Genomic DNA, 14,077 nt, shown 5'->3' with positions numbered 1-14,077 from the left:
ATCTTGACCGAGCAATTCCACTTATAGGAATTCACTCTACAAAAATGATCTTCAAGTGCCAAGAATGTTTTTCCATCATTTGTAGCAGAGGCAAACCATCAGTAGAAGGTCTAGTATATAAAGGTCCATCCACACATTAGGGTAACATGCAGCCACTAAAACTTTGGGGACATCCATGAGCTTGGAAGTTGGGGAGTATTTTCACTCTTGAGATGTTTAAGGTTTTTTAAAGCAACAGTTTATATTTTAAATGCATATCTGGGGTAGGGCAAAGGTTGGAGAGTAATGGTTCAATACTCACTCACTAGCAGAGAAGTCTTTGTGTAAAATGGGGTATCAGCTTATCCTGTTTTCTCCTTCATGTTAAGGTAGAGTCTAAAATTGACTTTGAAAGAACAAAAACATCACAGGTTGCTGAAGCTCACTCTGAGTAGGGTCATTGTCTCTTGTAAATTCTTTCATTTACTTCTGCCCCTCCTCTTGCCGCCCCTACACATCACACTGTCTCCTTTTCATCCTTGAGGCAGTCTTCCCGTGTCAGAGCGAGCCTGCTCTCAGTAAGAACGAGCTGATCCTGACGGCTGAGTCCATCATGAAGAAGAACGAGTTCCTCTGCTGCCAGGACAGCTTCCTGCAGGTGAGCTGCGCTGGCGGCGGGTACGGCCCAGCTTGGCTGTCACAGGAGACTGCTGGCCAGGCGCAGCAGCTGAACTGTACAAGCCAGGGCTGCGGGGTTTGTAAGAGTGTTTCTTTGTTATAAAATTCAAGAATGGCCTAGGCAAAATCTCACCAGCCAACATGAAGAATTTATCTCATGTTTTTCTTGATTTATTTCTTTCATCCAAGTGTTGCCCTGCTGGAAGAAAATGCATTAGTTAGAAAACTGGTTTTTTTTAACCCTATCCTTATGAACCCCCTACAACCCACTTTCATACTCTGTGGACCAACTTTCCTCAGTCATTCTGAATCCCAGTAATTCATATTAGTAGTGATGGTATTTTAATACCATTATTTTAAATTGCTCCTTCTCTTAATTTAGTATGGAGCAGAAATCTAATGAGTCAGACTTCCTTTTTCTTCCAGGGAGCTGTTACCGTGATATCCTCTTACAGTTTCTCAGTTTGTTTGGTTTTTGTTTTTTTAATTTCATTGACCTGCACAAACAGCTCCTTCCTGTTTATAATCATGGTTATGAACAAAAGCAAAGGGAAACAGAAATCAGTAAATGGTTTCCTTTGTGTACCGATGGGTGATTCAGATACAGCACAGAATCAGCAGGAGTGGATCCCTTGCAGTATATCCAAAATTGAAACAGTAAAGGGAAAACTAGAAACGTTTTAGTTAAGGAAGCTCTTCACTTTTCCCTTTCATATGTTGAGGTGTGAAAGGTGAAAGACTCTGAGATTTTTAATAAGTTCAAAATCAAGAGTAGGCCTTAGCTGAGTGCCTTTGGTTTTTTTCCAGATTTTTTTTAAGCTAACAAATTAGAACTGTGGTTTAGTTTTTATATATATTTTATTTACTTGTTTATTTTTCTGTTTATCCTCAAAGACCTTAACTGAAACAGGTTATGAGAAATACAATGAGGTAATACCCTTAGCATGCTGTGAAGCTGAGCATAAGGGAGTTAACCCAGTAGAACTGCAGCTGTTTTCCAGCACTAGTGGCAACACGTTTCTGTCCCAGTTCCGGCAAACTTGACTTCCCTCCTCATCACTTTGCATTGGTTCCTTCCTTGCCTTTGACTCTGACCAGCAATATGTGTTTATTCAGTGAGCACTCATTCAGCCCTCAGTATGTCACACACCCTGCAGATCCTGAGACACAGGTGATGACCAAATATGTCATTGCCCTCCAGTGGCTCACAGACTGATGAATGCATTTGCTGAGAGGGTTTAAAATCCACTGGCCAGCACAGGCTAGCCGCTGAGCCCCTAACCCATGCCAGAACTGAGGCCACAGAGGCAGCTCCTGGCCTGCAGAGTTTGATGTCCATGTTCACAAATGTGCTGTGGAGTGTGTGTGAGAATTTAACTGCTGATTAATCATGTGATTAATTGCCTGCCAATTGCCATGTTGTGAGTTGCCTCTAGTGTGCATGGGTTGATTCTGCTGAATTCTTAATGAGCTTTTTTTTTTTAACCTTTCAAAAAGTCTGCCCTAAAGTTTGTGTAAGGAAAGTCATCCCTATCAGCAAAGCCAGCTTTCCATTGCCTAAGCTGGGGAATGGTGTTAGGTGTGTGCTCTTTTACTCCTTGTGTATGCCAGGTTCCTCACAGATGAAAGTCCCCCAGGTCTGCCAGCGATAGGCTCTCTCTGGTCTCCCTGTGCCAGCAGGTGGGGCAGCCCTTTATACCAGGCAGTCGGATGGCAACGTCTGGGCCGAGGGGCTGTCAGGACCTTGCTCTACAGGGTATAACCACAGCTAGGAAAGTAGGCTGGGGGAGGAAATCACCAGTGTGAAAAGAGGCTCTTCACATTGAGTAACATGGAGGGAAAAAGTCGTGGCAGTGATTGCCTTTGAACACTCTCCCTTGTCAGGCACAGCCACCTGGAGAGACCGCTCCATTGCCCTAGCCTTCCGTGCTTTCTTCCTCCAGTTTGCAGTAACTGACTATATCTGAAAATGTGGTCTCAGATTCATGATTATTGAATAAACCTGGAGAGTTTCTCTTTTAAAAAAGTCTCGAGAATTTTCAAGTTCTCACAAAGTATTAAGTGTCCTTTCTGTGTAGAATGATGACAGAGCAGCACGGTAACCCTCTGTGTGTTTCCACACTTACTCAATGGCAAGTAGAGTTGGCCAATAAGGGCAGTCAGAAGAAGGGATAGCCAGGGTGTGATGGGCCTTTCAGGCAGCCCCTTTGTTACCTGGGTTCCAGTAGATGGTTGGAAACTCTCAGGGGGCTAAGATGACGTTGCAGAAACCTCTGCCCCAAGAGCAGTCTTTGGAGAAAGATGTGACTTCATGGGGAGGCTTGTCACCAAGCCCCAGTCTCATTGAGCTCCTCGGTGCCCTCTGCTCTAGAGTGATGAGGCTAATGCCATGCTGTGCCCATCACAGGGAGGTCCCACAGAGCTAGGCAGTGGCTAACTGGGAAGGGCCCGTGCGCCATGGACTGTGTGGATACAAGATGCTAAGGCTATTTAAACATAAGAACATAAAGTTTTTTGGGTTTTTTTTTTGGTATCATTAATCTACAATTACATGAAGGACATTATGTTTACTAGGCTCCCCCCTTCACCAAGTCCCCCCAACATACCCCTTCACAGTCACTGTCCATCAGCATAGTAAGATGCTGTAAAATCACTACTTGTCTTCTCTGTGTTGCACAGCCCTCCCCATGCCCCCCCCCACACTATACATGCTAATCGTAATGCCCCCTTTCTTTTTCCCCGCCCTTGTCCCTCCCTTCCCACCCATCCTTCCCAGTCCCTTTCCCTTTGGTAACTGTTAGTCCATTCTTGGTTTCTGTGATTCTGCTGCTGTTTTGAAGAACATAAAGTTTTAATGTTTTTCTATCAGAACACATAATAACTAGAAATTGCAAGGTGGGCTATAGGAGACTGAAGAGATTTAATTTGGTAAGGTTAGGATAGAACAGTGCTGTTAAGTGTGAAGCTCTCTGTGGGAGTCTGATAGGATTTTACTTTTGCAAAAGTGAGCTGGTTCAATCTGCTTTAAAACATTTGTTTTAGACAAAACACAGACATTTTCAGCTGTGTGATATAGGCTGAGTAGACTTGGGCAGAGCATGCTGCTCTCCTCCTTGGGGTCTCAGCCTGCCTTGGAGTCGAGAAACAAGACCACATGAGGTTTGCACCACCACAATACACAGCCCACCCTTGGGCCGTCCATGTGTGTGGATCTCTCGTCTGCCAACCACGCAGAGCAGCTGAATGCCTGCAGTTGGCCAGCATGCCAGTCAAGCTCACTGCCACCCTGGTTTATCCAAAATGAGGGAAATGATATTCCTGGAGGGGTGCTGAGAGGAAGTACAGTCTATCCATTCTTTCCCATATTCTCAAAACCCCCCTGGATCAACCCAGAGGAGCTGATTGCCAGTCCCAAGGACTGCATTACAGCGCCTCTAAAGGATTGCCTCTACTGCATGGCATGAGCCTCAGCTCAGCTCACCCACGAAGTGCTCTGAGTCAGCCCCATAGCACGTGATGTGCAACTGCCTGGAAGCGGGACTTTGATAGGCATAGCTCATTGAGGCACAGCACAGCCTCTGAAAGAACTCCTCGGGATGTCAAACCTGGTTCTAGGAGTAACCTCAAGGCTGGGTTTACTTCACAGATACTATAAATAGTAAAGCAGGTGGGTTCCCCCCTTTTGGTACCAGGAAACTTAGATCCATAGCCTCTAACCTTGCCCTGTGGATCCTCCCCGTGAAGTACTTCTGACCTTCTTTGTTCCATTTTTTCATCACCCCAGGGCTTGAGGTGCTGTTCTTAAATACAGTGGGATTAGCAGATATATTGGTGTTTCATTCCTAGCTTTGAGAGTGGTTTTCAGGAATCCTTGCAGATTGTGTTTTGGGAAGAGAGAGTGAGAGGAGGCAGGGGTGTTGTGATACAGAGGTGAGGGTCAGAGAGAGAGAAGCAAGGTTTGGGGAGTGTTGCCTTGGAAATGAAGGCAAGCTGAAGGCATGTGTTTGAAACCTATGTAGTGTCTACAGAGCTGTGCTTGAGCTTGTATTTAAACTGATCATAACTTCAAAATAAACTCTCAAAATAGATCTGGAGACTAAACATATAAATGGTTCAGTTATAGCTGTTGTGAGCTGTGTGACTGTAGGCACCGTGGTAGGCCTGGAGAGTGGAAGAGAAACAGCGGCAGGCAGATATAAGGAATTAGCCTGGTGGGGCCCCCACGTGCTGGGTAGGGGTTGTCTATAGCAGGGCTGGGAGAGGGGCTGGTATGCGCTCTTGCTAAAGCACTGTTGGAGTTAAAAGGCCTTAGAAACACCCAAACCAGTGAGTGATGTTTCCAGGATGTGGATGGTCTGGTGTAGTCCTAGGGAAACACTTTGTAGTAGAACTATTTATATATAGTTTATAGTTTGTGTTTAGCTATCACTAAACTATGATGAACTCATCATATTACTGAAGTTTATGAAACAAGTGCTGTCATCCAAATTACTGAGAAATAAACAACTGATGCTTGCTGTGTAATCTTTCAGGAAATAAAAAAATTCATTAAGGGGGTTTCAGAGAAGATAAAGAAAACCAGAGATAAGTACGGCATCAACGATAACGGCACAACAGAGGTAACGGCCTCCCAGACATGTCCGGACACGGGATGTTTTCAGGTGCTGCTGGCCCTAACTGCACTTGGCTTTTGTTCTCCCAGCCCCGTGTGTTGTACCAGTTGGACCGGATCACCCCCACCCAAATAGAAAAGTTCCTGGAGACCTGTAGGGACAAGTACATGAGGTAGGGATGCTAATTCCCTTAGCCGGTGGGCTGTCACATGGGCCTCTCATGTGCCTCCCCTCATCTCTCAGGTACAAGTCCTCCCAGCCCCACTCACTCACTGCCAGTATTTGAGCAGGTTCCGTCACCTCTTATCTAGAGGTTCCTGTGGGCAGCTAGGCTGCATGCTCCAAGATGTGGAAATAATTGCAAAGAAATTTCCAAGTGTCTTTTCCCCACAGAGAAGCTATCAGTATATCTGGCAGGTGCCCACTTCTCTGCCTGCCTGCAGTACCATTTCTTAGCAGAGCTCTTTGATCATCTCCAGGCAGTAGACATGTGGGCTCAGCCATAACACACTGACCACAAGTAGCCGCACTTGTGTTCGTTGTCATTATCAGACCCCTCTGAGCATCGCATTCCCCCGTCTGCATCTAATGCTGATGGTGCCACATCCTTCCTCTGTCACAAGCATAGCCGGGCTTGTGGCCAATTCCTCCCTGTCCCTAAAAGCATATGTATTTTTTCTGTTGAAAGAAGATAATCAGAAGCCTCTCCCCAGCTGTTGCTGGACTTGTCATGTGTATCCTTTCTTCCAGGGCACAGATGGAGCCAGGTTCTGCAGTGGGTGCACTCTGTGCCCAGAGCATTGGGGAGCCAGGCACCCAAATGACCCTGAAGACTTTCCATTTTGCGGGTGTAGCCTCCATGAACATCACCCTTGGTGTGCCCCGAATCAAAGAGATCATCAATGCTTCCAAGGCTATCAGGTGCCCTATCTCTGTTTGCCTTTGATTTTCAGACTGCCTGTCATGTTTCTTGAGAAACAGTGGTACTCTAGTTACATGTGATGCTCTAGTTGGCAGTACTTCACACTCTGGGTGATGTATTTATGTTAATCTTATTGGTTTTGTAAACCACTCAAGGAAAAAAATAAGTGGAAACTGGGCACAGTCAAATTGAAGTAGTGGTTCTTTATGGCCACAGGCCACATGAAAGACAGCAACATAAACGATGATGGAAATTTTTAGCAGTGTGTAAGTATGTATTTCAAATTTTTGATTTATTCCCTGCCTAACTAGGCCTGACTGGTGAGTCTACCACTGGGGCTGTGTTCATATTCTGTGGCTCCCAGGTGATCTCATGATAGGATTTGTAGGTGATCTGAGACTCGAAAAGAAATACATTACAATGTATTCTATTACAAAACCATGATTCACCAATAATCTAACAAAATGGTGACAAAAGCCTTAATGGAAGCAAGCTGCACTTGATTCTAGAACAGCAACTGTAGATGTCCAGGGTGGCAGGAGCTCTGCCCACCTCCTCTGGGGTGGTCAGATCTCTCCCAGGAGCATGTATTCAGCAACAGGGAGGACAGAAGCTGATAGTGAGTAATTGGAGGAGCTGGGGGTGTCCTGGCAAAGAGGTAATGGGGGTGAAAGAGAGGGATGGAAGAAGCTGTAATACACAAAGGGTCAACTTACTCAGGGAACAGAACTGAAATAACTACTTATTAGGACCAGAGGAAGAGGTAGGTTCACCTGGGCAGGAAGAAATTTCTGGAAGTCACTTCATTCACTGATAGAGTAGTTATCTCATGAGCTCTAGAAATAGTCAATCTCAGTAGGAATGTCTGTGAAGCCCTCAGTAGCATGCCTGACACCAGTAAACACCCAATAAATTACCAGTGCTTTTAACGGTACAATTCTAAATAGCACCCAGGTTTAGCAACGCAGTGGTCTTCAAACAGGCTCATTCCTTGTGCTGAAATCGTTTTTCCTTTACTGTACATAGCACTCCAATCATCACAGCACAGCTAGACAAGGATGCCGATGCAGATTATGCTCGCCTGGTGAAAGGGAGAATTGAGAAAACCCTCTTGGGAGAGGTAAAAAGTCCCTCTTGACAACAAGACGGATCGGCAGTGTTGCAAGGAGGTGGATTTACCAGTTAGTGTGTCCACACCAGTCTGTGTCCTTAAAAGAAAAAATCCAGCAGCGTAGGCTCTTAGGCAAGGGGAAAGTGACTAATAAGCTCTGATCTTTTGACACTGCAGATTTCAGAGTATATCGAAGAAGTGTTTCTTCCTGATGATTGCTTTATTCTCGTCAAGCTCTCCCTGGAACGGATCAGACTTCTGAGACTGGAAGTGAGTCACGTAATTAAATGTGTGGAGGAAGTCATTCTCTGTTAGTCCCCAGACAGGCACTAATAAACTAGAGCAAGAGCTAAGCGAGCTCAGGAAGCACTGTGGAGTCTCCTGTCCTAAACCTAAATCCTCTCTTTGTAAACCTGACCCTGACACAAACATTGCCATCTAAAGACACATGGGACATTAGTTGCAATGTCGTGTGGGCCACAGTAAGCCGTTCAGTGTCCAGTGTCCAGTGGACTCTGTCCACTGTAGTACAGTGTCCAGAACTGTAGGGCCCGCTGTATCTTGCCCATCCCATCCGTGGGCCCCCAGCACAGTGCCTGGCTGGCTCAGCAGATGTCTTTGGATGGGTGGGTTGACCAGCTTACTATTATTGGTGTTTCTGTACTGTAACAACTGAATGAGGCAGGGTTGCAAATTGGGTAACTTCCACCATCTTCCTCTTTCTCTTAGGCAGGTAAAATCTACACCAGCCTTAACACATTGTCAGCTCATTCTTGCAAGTATCAAGTTCATGTGTTGTCTGCCCATTTATGACTGTTGATTCCAAAATCGGGCGCCAGTTCTCCAGGTTGTCAATTGCTCTAGCCTGGCTATGGCCACCTGCCTTGCAGCTCTTTTACCAGAAGAGCTGGGTTATAGCACCCTGGCAGGCATGGTGAGGACAGGTAAGGGGAGGCCTCATGGACACTTTTAACTGTCCTGGTCTCCAACCTCATGCCTCCCGGAACTCCCTCAGGGCCTGCTCTGAAGTGAGCATGCATTTCCAGTGAGGCAGAAATTGGTTCATTGGAGAGGGGTCATGGGGAAATATCTAATCTTTTTGTGAGTGAAGCACAGATATATGTACAGTGCATGAATGCACAATATGTCTCTGATATTCAAATTTCATAGTAAGGAGAGAGATTAATGAGGGGGTGAAGTAACTAAAAAATAAAGTTGCTTAGAGGGGCAATGGTAAAAAAAAAAAAAGGCTGAAAAACACTGAATTGGAAGCCTCCAAACCCATGAGTAATGTCCTGGGTGTGTGGCCCACCTTGCAGGTGAACGCTGAGACGGTGCGGTATTCCATCTGCATGTCCAAGCTCCGTGTGAAGCCCGGCGACGTGGCCGTTCATGGTGAGGCTGTGGTGTGTGTCACCCCCAGAGAGAACAGCAAAAGCTCCATGTACTATGTGCTCCAGTTCCTGAAAGAGGATCTCCCCAAGGTGAGAGTACAGGCACCTCTTTGGCACCACCCAGCCTAATGCCTGGAGATTTGTAAAGACAGAGACTACATTTACCTCTGACTTGAATACCCAGGTATCAGGAAACCCTAAGAAATTTGTCACCACTGAGAACTGAGGGTGGCTCCCCGTTTCTTCATTTCTTCTTTGCCACATCCTCAAAGAATCAGTTCTTTTTCTTTTCCCTGAGCACAGCCTCACCAGCTCTGCCTATTAGATTTCTCTGTATTCTTTCATAAAACTGATGGTAGAATGGGGCACAGTCCCTTAAACTTCCATTTCCTCCCTGACCCCTGAAACAGTGACAGGAACTTTTAGGTTTAGTATGTTCCTGGTAGTCACCATAGGGAAACGGGACAGTCAAGGCAACAAGCCCAGGGCGTGATGTTCCCAGTTCCCGGCCACTGTGGTTCTGAGGCTGCAGGGTTGTGGGGAGCCATGGGCACTGCGGGGTCTCCAGCCTCCTGTGTCTTTGGGTCCAGGTGGTCGTGCAAGGCATCCCAGAAGTGTCCAGAGCTGTCATCCACATCGACGAGCAGAGTGGGAAGGAGAAGTACAAGCTCCTGGTGGAGGGTGATAACCTACGGGCAGTCATGGCCACCCACGGCGTGAAGGGCACCCGAACCACCTCCAATAACACATACGAGGTACAGCTCATGCCCAGGGTCACCCAACAGTCATCCTCTGTCAGCACTGCCAGTCCTCAGCTGCTTCCTGGCACACTTCTCTGGCTCTGCCATTTGCTCTGGGTCTAATGTTAAAGATTGCCCAGAAATCCCAATTCTGGGCACAGGGTTTGCTGTGAACCTCCAGGGCAGGGGAGGCAGAGAGAAGTTACAGTAGCATCCCAGACACGGCCGCTTCCACTCATCCTGGCCCTCTGCAGGTGGAGAAAACTCTGGGCATCGAAGCTGCCCGGACAACTATCATCAATGAAATCCAGTACACGATGGTGAACCACGGCATGAGCATCGACAGGAGGCACGTGATGCTGCTTTCTGACCTGATGACCTACAAGGTTCGTGGGGGAGACCTAGTCTCTGGAGAACGAAGCTACTGAGCTTCTAAGACGTGTAGACTACACAGCTGTGTTGACCACTGTTGATAGAAAATAACATGTTACCATCACCTAAAAACTGAAGCTGGGCGGTTCTGGTTGGATGTTCTGGTCAAAGTCCGGTATGAAAATTGCAACCTCATGGTGTTAGGCAGAACGTTCTTAGGAATTCTATCATAAAGCAAAACTGGCCATTGCTAAAAGCCCAGGGATTTCTGTGGCAAACTGGGACGTTTAAACCCCATTAAACCCATTCATCACACTTCATCTGTGGCAATTTCCAGGTAAAGGATAAGGTGACAGGATCTGAATTGGGAGGCTGAGGGGTGTAGGTTGGTTATTTGGGGGTTTTTTTCTCTTTTCACGCAAAATGTCTTCCCTCTTGCAGTGCCATGAGGCAGCAGGTGTTCATGATCCTTCCCCTACAACCTGAACCATATCACAATGTTATAGGAACTAGGTAGGGGGAGTGACCCATTTGCTACCACACTGTAGTAAAGGCTGTCATTTTTAACTCTTCCCTTCCAGCCTTAGTCTATATCATGTTAACATAGTTTCAGTAAGTAATGGGTGTGCCGTTTTTATCCTGATTTTTTACTTAACATTATATTTTCCACATATAATAATTTTTATAATTATCCTTTTTTGATGGTGGTACAATGTTCTTTTGAATGAATGCACCCAAATTTACTTAACTTTGTCCCTACTTTGAGGCTTTTAAGTTGAGTTTTGAGTTCTTTGAGCCATAATAAACATCTTCAGAAGTACTTTTTTAAAAATTAGATTCTTAATTCTAGTTCTCAGTTCTTAATTCTTTCTTCCAGCGACACCTGGTTGTGAGTGTCAGAATCCACGTTGTCAATGACTAACGGCCTCAGTGGGACATAGGTGGGCCAGATAGCTGTTAGGATCCTGTTCGAACCTGAGACAGTGACCTGAACAGCTGTGTGCCTGATTTGTGGTTATTCCATCGAGAGGACACAGTGGATGTGGTTTGGTTTTGAGCTTTTGTCCATGGCATTAGTGCCATTCTGACTTTCTCGCTCATCTCAGGGTGAAGTCCTGGGCATAACTAGGTTTGGCCTGGCCAAGATGAAGGAGAGTGTGCTCATGCTGGCCTCGTTTGAGAAGACAGCTGACCATCTGTTTGACGCTGCCTACTTTGGGCAGAAGGACTCCGTGTGTGGTAGGTTTGCTATTCCCAGGAGTACCACCAAAGGCCTTTCTTCTTTAGGACTTAGACTATGGTTGGGGCTTCTTGGGACAGGAAGAAACTAAGTAGGCAGAGCTTTTGTTTTAAGAATAAAATCACAGGTCACAGAATTGGAACTGACTATGGCATTCCGCATCCCCCGAGGCAGTACAGATAGTTTCTCTGCCAGTACAGACAGCTTTGGGTCCAAGAAGGAAGATTGGCCCTGGGTACATAGGAACTTTATGGCCCTTGGAGTTGTAGTCGGCCACTCTGCATCCTCTGTGTGATGCCAAGGCTGACAGGAGGGGCAGCACCAGGTGCTCTTGCCATCCTGACCCTAGGAAGAGCTGCTGGTGTGCCATTTATGTTTGTCAAAATCCTGTGCCAGGCCTGTTATATGCTGGTCTCTCAGCACCTGCGTGAGGTGTAGGTATTAAACCCTTCCACAAGGGAGAAGATGGAGGGAACTAGCTTGCTTGCTGTCGAGCCCACCTGTACCGGCCTCATGTCCTGCCACACAGCGCATCTCTGACAGGGGTCTGGGAAAGAGGGAGCATGAGGGGAACTGTCACAAGTCGTGCCTGCTGCCACCCGGCTCTTCCAAGGCCTACAGTGAGTGTCCACTTCACTCTAGCCTTTCTCCTGCCGAGACAAGACCCTGCAGGCCCACGGTGGGAGCCTGTGAGAGGCTGGGGCAGGTAGGCTCAGGAGCCTTCCCAGGCTCACACCCTCAGCAGCTCAACCAGGGATTCCAAGCCCAGCCACAGTCCCCACCACCAGAGCTCTGCTTCCCAGAGGCCATTTCTTGTCTCCCTTCCTACTCTTACGTGGATTTGCCAGACAGGTGACAGTCAGGTGGGCCCCAGTCAGAGTATACACCCATTTTCTGCTCCTAAGACCAACTTTATCCTTTTAAAAGAAACACAGGTTGCAGATAGAGGAAAGGAGAAATTACACGTTTAAGGTAGTGAAGGGTGAGAGGAAAGAAAAGTGGCAGAGTTGAGACAAGAGACAGGAGGCCAAAGCAAAAGTAAGAGCTTGGCAAATAATCCTGCTGGACAATAGAACAAGACCCAGTGGCCAACCCTGCCACAGGGGTGCTTGCTCCGGGGCCTTCCATGCGGCCTGGCACAGTCACCCCACGCCACTTTGAAATCTTCCCCTCCTGTTCCTCTGTCAGCCATCACTATGGGCCAGTTGAGTTTGGTGGTTTGCTTCAACAACAAGCACAAAGCCCAGAATATAGTACGTACACGTTTGTTATAGAACCAGAAGTCTGGTGCAAGACCTAATCTTTGGGTCTCACAAAGCTGAAGTGGAGCTTGGAGGAAGAGTCTGCATCCTCACCTGGCCCCTGTCAGTCTATAAGCAGCCCTGCCTTCTGTGTGTCTCCAGTTAGAGCTGTGGGTCTCCAAGGCTCAGGGGTCTTTTAGCCCCGACACCTGAGCACAGGTAACAAGTTGCTGCTGCTCGTTCCAAGGGGTTTGCATCTGCTTACATACAGTCCTGTGGTTTGCTTTTTTTCTAGGCCCTAAGTTAAGGAAACCCCGGGTGGCACAGTTGGGTCTCCTAAGCATCATTCCAAATCCTTACTGTCTACATGCAGCCCTAGCCAAGGTGATACCTAGAGTGCCTTTGGCTCACATGGAGAAAACTGGGCTCAGTCTCCAGCCGGCTGAGCTGGGGGCAGGCACCGCCCTCCCCCCCAGGTATGGGAGCTCCCTCTGCCCACCTAGGAGCAGTCACCTCCATCTGATAGATGAGGGGGAAGGCCGCCATCCCCACTTTGACCAGCTGAAGTGTGTGGGACCTAGAACTCAAATCACAATTTCTAACTCCTAAGTCAGCAGTCAGTCTGTCCTAAAAACCCGACCGTGTGTTGTGAAGCTCTCTAATCTCCTTTCTGGTTGGTTTCAGGGGTGTCCGAGTGCATCATCATGGGGATCCCCATGAACATTGGGACTGGGCTGTTCAAGCTGCTCCACAAGGCCGATAGGGACCCAAGCCCTCCCAGGAGGCCCCTGATCTTCGACACAAATGAGTTCCACATCCCTCTTGTCACGTAGTCCAGGGAAGAGGGCACCATTCCTGACCTCGGCTCTTGGTCCTGTCTGGAACAGGGTTCAAGGCCAGCAGCTGACTCAAGAGCTTTGTATTCCCTGGGACAGAGACTCTAATGTTGCCACCATGCCAGCAGTCAGAGAAGGCCTCCAGCGTCCCCGGGAGCAGTTCATCCAGTAACCTGATCTCTCTGCAGCGCCTGGTTGGGAGAACTGAGGTTTGTCTGTCTGTTTGAAACCTAATTAATCTACAGACAGTGCAGCGTTTTCTGCCCATTCTGCCTCCCTGGATTTAGAGGGAGGCCCCAAGTAGGTATTTCTGCTTATTCCCACCTCACCCTTCTATCCATCAGCTCCCAGGGGCAGTTCACCCTGACCACGAGCCAGGGAGAGGCCACTTTCCAGATTTTTCCATTCATCAGGTCATGCTGGAAAGCAATGTGACATACTCATGTAAATATTCTTATTATTATTTATTTGTTCAGTTTAAAGGATTTGGAGTGTCTGTTGGGTTTTTGTTTTTTTGTTTTTTGTTTTTACTTCTGGAAGCCAAGAAGCTGTAGAAACCAAGAAAGCCAGCACTGGAACATCACTGGAGAAACTGGCTAAACAAATGGCACCATCGAGGATTTGTATCAGGGCTGAAACCGGTGAGGCCCAGGCTGCTCTGAAACATCTTTTACAGATGCCCCTGGCCACCCTTTTGTTTTGTCTACTTCTAACTCCATGGGGGGACTCTTCCTTGTGACAAGAGTCAAACCCATTCTTCATGGCCTGTAGAAGCTTTACCGGAGTTTGGGCCCTGCTAAGGTGGGGACTGCCGGTGTACACAGAGATGATGGTGAGGCTGGCTCAGGCCCCCGTCTCTGCCTGGGTGGCATCCACACCCCTCCTGAGGTCTCTGTGTGCGTGCCCTGCCTCCCTCAGCCAGAGAGCACACAGGGGAAGTGCAGAGCTGGC

General features: G+C 47.5%; 1 protein-coding gene across 3 annotated transcripts in view; it reads left to right on the top strand.

Moving 5' to 3' along the window:
- Nucleotides 1-13,622, top strand: part of POLR3A (RNA polymerase III subunit A) — a 41,599-nt gene extending 27,977 nt beyond the window's left edge. For 2 of the 3 annotated variants that reach the window (XM_036928700.2, XM_036928702.2), the window contains 12 exons: nucleotides 524-637; nucleotides 1,552-1,587; nucleotides 5,190-5,276; nucleotides 5,360-5,442; nucleotides 6,021-6,191; nucleotides 7,219-7,312; nucleotides 7,481-7,573; nucleotides 8,623-8,787; nucleotides 9,288-9,452; nucleotides 9,692-9,823; nucleotides 10,916-11,048; nucleotides 12,975-13,622. In XM_036928700.2, the coding sequence (XP_036784595.2) occupies nucleotides 524-637; nucleotides 1,552-1,587; nucleotides 5,190-5,276; nucleotides 5,360-5,442; nucleotides 6,021-6,191; nucleotides 7,219-7,312; nucleotides 7,481-7,573; nucleotides 8,623-8,787; nucleotides 9,288-9,452; nucleotides 9,692-9,823; nucleotides 10,916-11,048; nucleotides 12,975-13,123 (1,422 nt within the window). In that variant the 3' untranslated portion in view covers nucleotides 13,124-13,622. The remainder of the gene's footprint in view (nucleotides 1-523; nucleotides 638-1,551; nucleotides 1,588-5,189; nucleotides 5,277-5,359; nucleotides 5,443-6,020; nucleotides 6,192-7,218; nucleotides 7,313-7,480; nucleotides 7,574-8,622; nucleotides 8,788-9,287; nucleotides 9,453-9,691; nucleotides 9,824-10,915; nucleotides 11,049-12,974) is intronic. The other variant, XM_036928701.2, reaches the window with a different exon arrangement.
- The last annotated feature ends 455 nt before the right edge of the window (nucleotides 13,623-14,077 follow it).

Source organism: Manis pentadactyla, chromosome 8 (assembly GCF_030020395.1).
Source record: "Manis pentadactyla isolate mManPen7 chromosome 8, mManPen7.hap1, whole genome shotgun sequence".
Classification (NCBI taxonomy): Eukaryota; Metazoa; Chordata; class Mammalia; order Pholidota; family Manidae; genus Manis; species Manis pentadactyla.
The sequence above is the reverse complement of the archived record's forward strand: the minus strand, read 5'-3'. Positions and strand labels throughout refer to the sequence as shown.